Genomic DNA, 10,160 nt, shown 5'->3' on the forward strand with positions numbered 1-10,160 from the left:
GCGCCCGCCCCCCCCCCCCCCCCACACACACACACACACACAGTGTGGGGCACTGGGGATTGCCTCGCCTGGCACCCATGTGGCAGCTGCCCCATCTCATGTGGGCAGCGCAGCTCAGCAGGGTGCTGTGCACTGTCTGGGAGCTGAAGCAGCTCCAACAATCACCTGGCACCCAGCAACACTCAGCCTTAGTGGCCCCAGCTCCCAGACAGCATGCAGCACCTGCCAAACCATGCTGTAGAAACCTCCAGCAATTGTAGAAACTTTTTGTGCTAATTTCCACTGTTGCTGCCACTGGTGGAGCTGAGCCAGCAGTAGCAGTGATGGTAAATACTTAACAGAAAAGACTGCTATAGACAGTCTTGATAGATCTGGTAAGTGGGAGCCAAAGTTCTGAATCTTAAGTAGTCTTCTATGCTGTCTACTGGTTCATCCCTTGAAGTGGTTCAGGTATTTCATTTAATATATGGGCTGTGAGGTTTACAGTATTTCAATGAAGACTGCTTATAAGTGTTCATTTCTAGTGGTGGAAAGCTTCTACCACTAAGTGATTCAGAAGAGGGAGCAATACAAGCATTCAGCTTGCAACAGTCCTCTCTCCCCTGCTGTTTGCATCTTCCCAAGACTGGGGTGATCCTGGTCTGGGGAAGTTGAGGGTTGTTGCAGTCCTCCTCCTATTCCCAGGGGGATTGGAGGAGCAAGGGGAAGCCCCTGCCTACTTCTCACTTGGGGCCCCAGTATGCTAGGAGTTGGTGGGGCGGGGGTGCATATGGCAGTGCACCATGGCAGTGGTGGGGGAAGGGGAGGAGTGGGCCCAGGCCCAAGGCTGGGGAGAAGCCGGGCCACCACGGCATGGGGAGCAGTGGGCCCAGGCCGACACGGCGGTGGCAGGGGGGATGCGAGGAGCGGACTCAAAGCTGACGCAGGGGTGGGGGAGGATTAGGACCGGGCCTGAGGTGGGGAGCAGGCTTGCTCCTCCCCTCCCCCAGCTGCTGCAGTGTCAGGCCAGGCCTGCTGCTTTCCCCCCACTGCCATGGTGGGCTCACTTTTCCCCTAGCTCGTATTTGGTCCCACTCTTTCCCCACCCCCAACGTAGGCTCCGAGCCTGCTCCCCCCTTGCTATTCCCCACCCCCTGCTGCCGGTAGGGATGACAGAAGGGGGGAGGGGTGGGCCAAGGCAAGCGCCCGTGGTCTTGTCCACCCCCCCACCGCTACTTTTGTCACCACCTGCAAGGAGCGGGGCAGGTCCGCTTCATTGCCCCACCTCCAGGGATCAAGGCAGGGGAGAGAGGGCAGGCCAGCTGTGCTGGCCTTGTCCCCCTCTTCCCCGCCCCCCCATGTCCCCACCATCATGACGGCACTCCGCGATGCTGCCAGCTCCTGTTGGAACGCTCGTCTCTCCTCTGATTGGCTGTTTGTTTACCTAGAAATCTGTAACAGAAATACATCCTCGTGTGCTCTCTGAAATCCCCCTCTAGTGTTTCAGTACATCCACTTAGTGAAGTGGATTATTGTCTAATCAGAAATTTCAATTTTAATGACACAAAGGGTGTTTCCCAACAGAAAATCAGATATACTAAGGCAAACTTGGGAATTCGGATTAGTCCCTTGAAATGAACACAAATTACAGGCTCTGCCTTAAACCTTGGATGAGGTATTCTTACCTTACCCAGTGGTGACTTCTTTAGTTTTGAAAATCATGATTAGCTACTTGTTAAACTAAGCAAAATGCATTAAATGTTGTACTTAGCTATCAACAATCTTTATTATCTAGTTTTCCCAAGAGGCTTCTTCCATTGGCTGTTAATAGGACCAGAAACTTTTGTTGTCTGAATCTCTCCTGTCTAGGTAACTTTGTTTGACTCCCATTCCCTTTTTAATGGACACTTTCTGTAGGTAGAGGGGCAATTGGTAGGTAGGGCATTCTAATTTTGTTCTTTCTGGTAACTTAATATATTGTTGCAGAGGAATTTTTAAAATGTGAAGGTGGGAACATTCAGTAGGATTTAAATTACTTCACATACAGCATATGTTTCAGTGGATGGCAGCCTGGAAAACTTCAAGGGTTTTTCTGCAGGTGCATATTCCTGCTCATGAACTTAAACAATATTATGAAAGGAATGTCACTTCGATATCTAATTTTAATAACTGAGCTCTTCTGACACATCTGTATTTTCATGTGCTCAGGACATGCATGGCCTGTTTTAAATCTGTTGTGAACTTATAACCAAGTTACACTAGTAGTTCACTCTGTGAAACTTCAAATGGATGAGTGCAAGACAGGAGAGAGAATTTCAAGTGTCAAGAACTCCTTTTAGTAACTTGACATAAAATATATTTAATTTCTTGTTGCTATAGTATATATAGGCAACATATAGAACATAAGAAAAGCATGATGTCATTCAGAAGAACTATGTAACAATGTTCCTTCAATATTTTTACTGCTTTGTAAGTGGGACTGTTTACACTTGTATAGCTTCTTGGTGAAACAATGTAGTCATCATTCTTTCTAGGAGGAACATCATAGTAATTGTTCTGGAGGGGATGCCTGTTGGAGATAGATGCGTTTTGCATTGTTTTCTGAAGGTGGCAAGACTTGGACTTTCCAGTTTGCATAGTTAATCTTTGAAAGATAATTAGTGTTCCTGCTTTGGATCTAAGAATAGCCTTCCCTCTGCTGTGTTCTGGTCTAGAAGGAAACAGGATGGTAGTGGGGAGAAGTCTTTGACTAAAATACTAGCACAGGCATGTGCCTGTTTTTTAAAACAAACCAACCACCTAGTCCCAGATAAATACAGATTCAGATGCATCAAGAAGTTTGTCTCTTTGTCCAAAATTACTCAATTGGATAATGTGCAGTTCTTCCCTCTGTGTTACTTGGGGCTCCTACAGGATCCCTGCACTCCAACTTAATCTCTTTCTAAATTCCACCATCTGGGACTTATGCTGATGAGGCCCACTAGCTTGATTTTTGTATTGTTGTTCAGTCATTTGCAAAGACTGCTTTGGAAATTACAAGATTGACCTCTCTTCCTCTCTCTTCATACTGCCAGCTTTTAACTACCTATAACTCATGTTAATCCATCTCCCCAGATGATAGTTTTTACTCTTAGCTGGAAAAAAATTAATGCCTCTGTTACAATTGAATTACTTTAATCTACAGTATTATTACTCAACAAATAAACCAGTATTCTTGGTTTGTATAAATGTGAGAAAATACTGCTTCAAGAACTGAAAGACACTGTACAGTATATTCTGTTTAGATGCATAGTTTTGAAACGGACAGTTACATTGCCTTTTTCAAACTTAATGTAAGCAGTGCTTGCTAACTATAGGAACGACCTGTGGCTCAACTTTGTGACCTTAAGGTTTGTTACCTTATTACTTGGAGCACCCTATGCCTATAGCAGAAGTCTTGAAGTTGACAAGATCTACTTCATGGATCAGTAGTCTGTGCCCTGTGGACTGGATCCAGCTCTAGAAACCATTGGATCTGACCTGTGGAGCCTTGGGGCTTTGGCAGCAGGGGATTTCACTTGTGCTATGGCCAGACAGCAGGTAGCTTTATGTGCTGGTAAGGAGAAGTGGCAGTGATGATGCCTGGTTCCTGGTGCTGGCCAGCCTTGGACCCAAGCTGGGTCATTCCAGCCAGCTGCTGGGAGGCATTTCTGACAGCTATCCTAGCAGTTGAGAACTGCTTATTGGAAGCCTGTAAATTAAATTAACCAGTAATGATTAATGAATTATAGAGTTAAGCATACTATTAAAGCAAGGGTGTCAAATGTGATCTGGATGTCCTGCCATTCAGTCCCAGGTGCTGCTCTTGGGCCTTAGTGGACCCACACAGGGCATGGTGTGTGCTGGACCAGCCCTGCAGGCAGGGCTCAGGATGCTGGCTTCGCACTGTGCCTGCCCCAACTGTAGTACCTGCAAGTGCCACATGTAGTATGGGTCCTGGACTGGCTGGAGTAGGCACCACGTGCGGCGCAGTTCCACTGTGGGTGCCACATGTGGTCCAGTTTGGCCAGGGCAGGCACTGCATGCAGCATGATGCCTACTCTGTTCTGAGATCTGCACTGCACTCTTGGCTGGACTATACTGCATGTGGCACTTGTTCTGGTTGCTCTGGAGTCTTCACCGCATGTAGCACAGGTCCCAGGCCAGATTAGATTATGCTGGGGGAGGCGGACAGGGTCCTTGGGCCTTGAAGCAGCCTGTGGACCAGCCCTGCATCACTCATCTAGCCTGCAGGACTAGATGGGATTGATGCCCGTGTATTAAAGTACTCAGTGGGTCTGGAGAGCTCCTCTGTGAATAATGCATTTGTTATACAGTATTCCAGCAGTTCCAAATTCATCCAGCCCCCGCTTGGCTGGATCCAGACTGCAGGGCTCCTAGCAGGTCAGATCCTTATCTGAACCCAGTGGCAGAGCTAGTGGTATCAGGGAGCCACAGGGTTTAATGCTTGTTGTTCACCCCTTGACACCAACATGCATGCCCAGCATGGCTCCATTATACCCCAGGTTTCAGTGGCTGCACCCCCAGGTGCCCCCACTCCCTCCAAGTTCACAGCCCCTCTTGGAGCCCTGCAGGCCAGATGGTGTGGATCTGAAGATGGCCCGTGTTGTTTGTATTAGGCAAAAAACTGACAAGAATCATGCTATGCAAATTTTGCATTCCTCCAGAATGCAGATAAATGGAGTTCAGTGGGATTGTATTATCTTATGTAAATGAAAGTCCTTTCATGTTAGTACATTTAGTATGTGGAGATCTTTTCTGACTGCAAAGTACATCATTATAAAATGTATTTTATTGTGGTTTAACTTCTGTGATAATAGAGCCAGTTCAGTGCTTCTGTCTTTTTACTTTTTTTAATATTTACATGTATGGACAACTTTCAATATTAATTATTCTTTTGTGCTTCCCTATACCCTCTGTTTGATCTGTTGAATCTTTTATGGACTGATATGGCAGATTTTAAGTACATAAATAATTCAGTTGAACTATTTACTCATTCACATTTTTCAGGGCCAGAACTTAAGTAGAATGTCCAGTTAGACTAGTTCAGCGCACAAATGCAGGATTCTCTAAAACATAAGACTTAATTTTAATTTTTGTAATAAATTAAATACTTTGCATTAAGTCACTATAAAAATGTTGTCGATGTGATATCCTGTAGCAAAACATCTCAGTTGAAATGATCAATAAAGTTTGGGTGGATGTTTTCAGAGGAAGCAGGAAGTGATTATTCAAATTTTAGATCCAAGGTATCTATGAAACATCTATGAGGTCTATTTTACAAAATAACCATATGCTTCACTTAACTAATGAAGCACTTTTAGAAGCTGCTAGAAGATAAGTAATAAATGCAGCTGAAGTCACCAATCAAAGCATCAAATCAGAAACAGAAGAGGGATATGCTACCAGCATGAACTGTAAACAGGACAACAGGTGATCTTACATTTACACTGAAGATAAAAAATGAAATCAGTGACCTTCCAATAAAACAAGTTTAAGACCACAATAGTTCTTATAAAAACTGTGTCCAAATATCTGTTATCAGACTTGATCTCCCTCCCCTCTCCTTTCTCTCCCCAAAAAAGTTTTACTAGGGGGGAAAATAAAATATAACTAGGGCTATAGCAAGAATTCTTCTTGCTCCTGAAAGAAGTAGTCCAAGAATTGAAATGCAAGAAGCAAGACAACCTGATAAGTGTGGCAATGGATTTATGTGGCTTATTGATAGAAATGCCATCTGTTTGAGATGATCAAGAATCTGTTTGATTCCTTTCCACCTTAGAACTCCTAATTAGGTGTGAAAGGAATATCAGCACAGTTGAATGCTGTCTGAGGCACCTTGGTAATACAGTTATTGGAACTGTTTTGATCTTCTTAATACTATATTTGCACCAATATGATACTGTTCATTTCAGTAGATTTAGTTCTGATTTTACATGGATATGGGCTAGATCAGTTCAAGACTGGTATTTGAAATCTGTGCTTCAGAATGGCTAGGGTTTTTTGTAGCATGACCCTTGTTTAAGTTTTGGAGAAAATCATGATGGACACTGAAAAACTACCTCTGTGTTAGAAATAATTGTTAAGTACTGTTCTGTTTCTAGTGTAAAAGTGGAGAATGTGAGGAACAGTAAGGTTATAGGTAACCTATTCTGGTTATAAATTCATAATTGTGAATTCTTACTTGCAGTGTCTGAACACTTTTTTTCCTGATGACTAAATAGTGCTATAGAGTGTACTTGCATGTCTCTCAGGGATTCTGTAGCTCAGGGGTTGTCTAGCTCAAGGGGGTACTTGAGAAACCCCTAGGGGGTACATGCGGGCAGGTAGGGATGGAGCGTTGCCATGCAGAAGGCTGTGTTCCCAAGCAGGTGTCACCCGCCCGGCTGGATGTGGGAGGTGTGGGAAGCTCACATGCGGCGGCTGCTATCACTGCATCTGGCTGCGCACCTTCCCCCCCTGCTGTGCATCCAGCTGCCAGGGTACACTGACCCAAAGAGGGTGAAAACCCCTGCTCTAGCTCAGTGGTTCTCAGCATTTTTTGTACCAGGACCCATTTGTAAACTTTGATGGCCAGTCCCAACCCGCTGCCCCCAGCCCCGAAGTGTGTGGGGCAGGGTGTGAGTATATGGGGGGGAGAGGGGGACCCAAGTAGCCCCTTGTAGGCTGGAACTTTTAAAACCAGTCAGACAACCACTGTATTTTGTGACAGTCAGGTATTGTCTTTACTGCTCTTTCAGGTGTAACATGTAATTTGTGATGGAAATTGCTACCTTTTGTAAGGGCTTTATCTTGAGTTAATTTTTACTTTTATTTTCAATATGGAGTATTCTAAATGTAGTAAAAATCTGCTTTGCTAATATTAAATTAAGTTTTTTAAAAGGTGTTAGGAAATGTCTCATGGTCACAGGCAGCAGAAGGGGGGCTAACAGGGCTCAGCCCCCCCTCCCCCCCCCCCCCCCCCAAACACTGACCCTGATCCACCCCTGTCTCCCTGAAATACAGTAGCACACTCCTGGCTGTTGTATGGCCCTCCCATGACCCCATGGATTTAGGGGAACAGGCTCAGCTCGCAGGTAAGTTTCTTTCGATCTTTCTTTATCACTGCCTGGACTTTGGGGGGGAGGCAGATTGAGACCCCCACAGTGCAGGAGAGAGTGGGGTAGGGGCAGGGCAAATCATTCACCCTTGCCCTAAGTTTCTTTCGATCTTTCTTTATCACTGCCTGGACTTTGGGGGGGAGGCAGATTGAGACCCCCACAGTGCAGGAGAGAGTGGGGTAGGGGCAGGGCAAATCATTCACCCTTGCCCTGCTTCCTCCTGCACTATGGGGATTGTCCCACAATCTGGCCTGACCAGGGCCCCATTCACAGTGAATGGGGCCCCGGCTGGGCCAGGTCGTGGGACAGTCGGAGCCCAGCAGCTCCCTCAGAGACATGGAGCCGGGGGGAGCGGGGCATGTGCTCCCCTGAACTTTGCATGAGGCAAGGGCAGGCCACAGCTGCTAGCTGGGCTCTGTTTGCTCCCTGCCACTGTTTTGCTGCTGTCACTGCTTTCAAAACAGCAGTGGGAGTGAGATATAGAGGCAGGAAACAGAGGCTGAACCCAGCTGTGTCCACCCTTGCCCTGTGCAAAGATCGGGGGGGTGAGGGAGGGCATGGGCCCCACCACCCTGGCTCCCCAGCACTGCACCAGGTTTGGACGAGTTGCCAGGCTCTGATTGTCCCATGACGTGGTCCAGCTGGGTTGTGGCTCCCTACGGAACTTCCCCCAGTTCCCCCGTGCTGTGTCTCTGGAGGAGCCGCTGGTCTGTGCTGGGCTCTTCCCGGGGACAACTTGGGGTAGGCGTGGGGATGCTGGCGGTGGCCTGGCAGTGCAGCCAAGGCTGGCTCCGCTCTGGCCTCTGGCTACGCATCTCCCCAGACAGTGTGGGTCTGGGGTCGGTGCAGGACTAGGAGGTGGCGGCTCACGAGGCTCTCCAGCTCCAGGGAACAGGTGAGGGGAAGGGTGCTTGCATGGGCGCAGCAGGCCTGGCCCCAATCCTGGCTCTGCTCCGCTCCCTCCCGATTCCTGCCCAGTCCCAGCCCCACTTTCCCTGGGAGGGGTACATGCGCTCAGGCCCTGCCAAACTTTTTTTCTCCGTCCGCCTATGGTCATGGTGAATTTTATCTGTCCTCAAAATTCATCAAATTTTTAAATCTTATTGAATTACTGACAAAATATAAACAGGCAGATCATCAAGAAAAGAGGTTAAAGGATAAAAGGAAAGAAAAGTGTTATTAGGGTCTGCATTTATGTTTCTGGAAGACAAGGTTGTGTGACGAGTCCAAAGAAAATATTTGTTCTGGTTCAGACAGCGTCCAAAGTCATAGAATTAAGATAAATTACTTTATTAACTGTACCACATTGCTTTTGCTGCTGCCTGTAAATGGGACCCATGCTACGTCAAACAACCTCCCAACAGTTAGGCATGTCATGGGAAATTATTTCACATGGGCATCCTAATCCAAGGAGTACAACTTTGTTGATGGCAAAAGGGCATCCCATTTACGGAAGAAAGCAAGAAGCAAGTCAGATTGAAGCATGAGAAGCAAATGTTTTCACAGTGATCCCTAGTGACATTTAACATGAAGTAAAATAGACATTTTCTCAGGGCTGTGTTTTGTTTTTGTTTTGGGGGTGGTTTTCAGCATCTTTCTTTTCTCTTTTTTTTTTTTCCCACAGTGGATGGAACTGAGGTTTAACACTCTGGCAAAATGCCCGCACTGCAAAAAAATGTAAGTTGCCTAAAAATGCTAAGATTGTTGAGAGGTTCTTTGGAAACCAATTTAAAACTGCTAAACATATATCAGATGTTATTGGTTAAGAACAATCTGTTTACAGATATTTTTCTCTATGGATCTGAGAATACACAGGCATAGATCTGGGAACTGTCCTCCTAATTCTTGAAAAGTCAGTAGCTCTAATATATAGGTTTGATTTGTAAATGGTTTGATTGTCAGTGTCAGGGTAGGAAATATTCTGCTAATAGCAGGAATAAATGGATTACTAAAACTAGCAGCAATGCAGATTCTTTTTAATAAGATGTCCTTAGAATGTTATCATTTCAATTAATCAGGATGTCATATTTAAATATGTAGCTTGCCTTCACTTTGGGACAGTGCACGCAAGAAATAAAAGCTGTCCTCTATTTATTAATTTGTAATGCATTTTAAGCTTCCTGTCCCCAAAAAAACTAATTCATGTTTAGTATCTTCTTTGCTCACTGTAAGCAAATAACTGGAGACTAAATTCCAACCTCCTGGTAAGGAGTGGGAGACTGTGCCAAGAAGGAGAGTGAAAGTAATAAAACATATATTATTAACAACAACAACAACAAATAGAAAGCAAGCTTAAATTTTGCAATTGTTAAATGGGGATAGTAATATTTTGAAACATTTGAAGTTACAATGTATGCTCCCAACAGTGCCTAGAATGTGTACAAAACAAGATGATCACAAGTAAAGGGCATAAAACAGATGAAACCATGTTGCTTTGGAAACTTGATTCCTATCTTATGTGGAGGTTCCTCTCTTCCCTTGATTTGTTTTATGCTGGTCCTGATTATGGGAACAACATGTTTTCACTGAAAGGGAAGAACCACTGACCCAGTGTGTATCATATAAAAACTTAGAAAGGACAGAGTCAGATAGATAAGTATCTACGTGAGTGGTCTGGTTTTCAAAAGTGGTTTTACTTTGCTCCTATCACTGAAGTTATTGAGGAAGAACTGCCAGTTTGGGAGGATGCTTTTGGAAATCTTGGGTCAGGGGAGCATGATGAAAAAAATGAATGATTGTGCGTGGGTTAGCAAACGTTACTCGGTTTAGGCCAAATAATTGTAGAGCCTGTATCAGTTCCTGTAATCAAGAAACAAAATCCTATCTGTGTGTTAGCAGTAAGTACATCCAGCATTTCTCTTCAGGTCTAAGTATTAATGTTAATCACATTTTGCTTTAAAATATAGCACCCCGTATTCCACGGTAGATCTCCAAGACCTCCCTTTTTCCTGAAATTGTCTTTAAAACACAGGATATCTAAATATTTATTTTAAACGGGCACATTTTTTTTGTTCAAGTTAACAAAACAGGGCAGGGGAAAGA

General features: G+C 45.0%; 1 protein-coding gene across 5 annotated transcripts in view; it reads left to right on the forward strand.

The window, feature by feature from the left end:
* The window catches only part of PIP4P2 (phosphatidylinositol-4,5-bisphosphate 4-phosphatase 2), a 52,943-nt gene that overhangs the window by 20,721 nt on the left and 22,062 nt on the right, over positions 1-10,160 (forward strand). For all 5 annotated transcript variants that reach the window (XR_003096424.1, XR_003096425.1, XM_014525132.1 and 2 more), the window contains one exon: positions 8,743-8,795. Coding sequence is in view for 3 of the 5 variants with exons in the window: in XM_014525132.1 (XP_014380618.1) it covers positions 8,743-8,795 (53 nt within the window). In the remaining 2 variants the exon portion in view is untranslated. The remainder of the gene's footprint in view (positions 1-8,742; positions 8,796-10,160) is intronic.

The sequence above is a fragment of the Alligator sinensis genome, unplaced genomic scaffold (assembly GCF_000455745.1).
Source record: "Alligator sinensis unplaced genomic scaffold, ASM45574v1 scaffold946_1, whole genome shotgun sequence".
In the NCBI taxonomy this organism is placed as follows: Eukaryota; Metazoa; Chordata; order Crocodylia; family Alligatoridae; genus Alligator; species Alligator sinensis.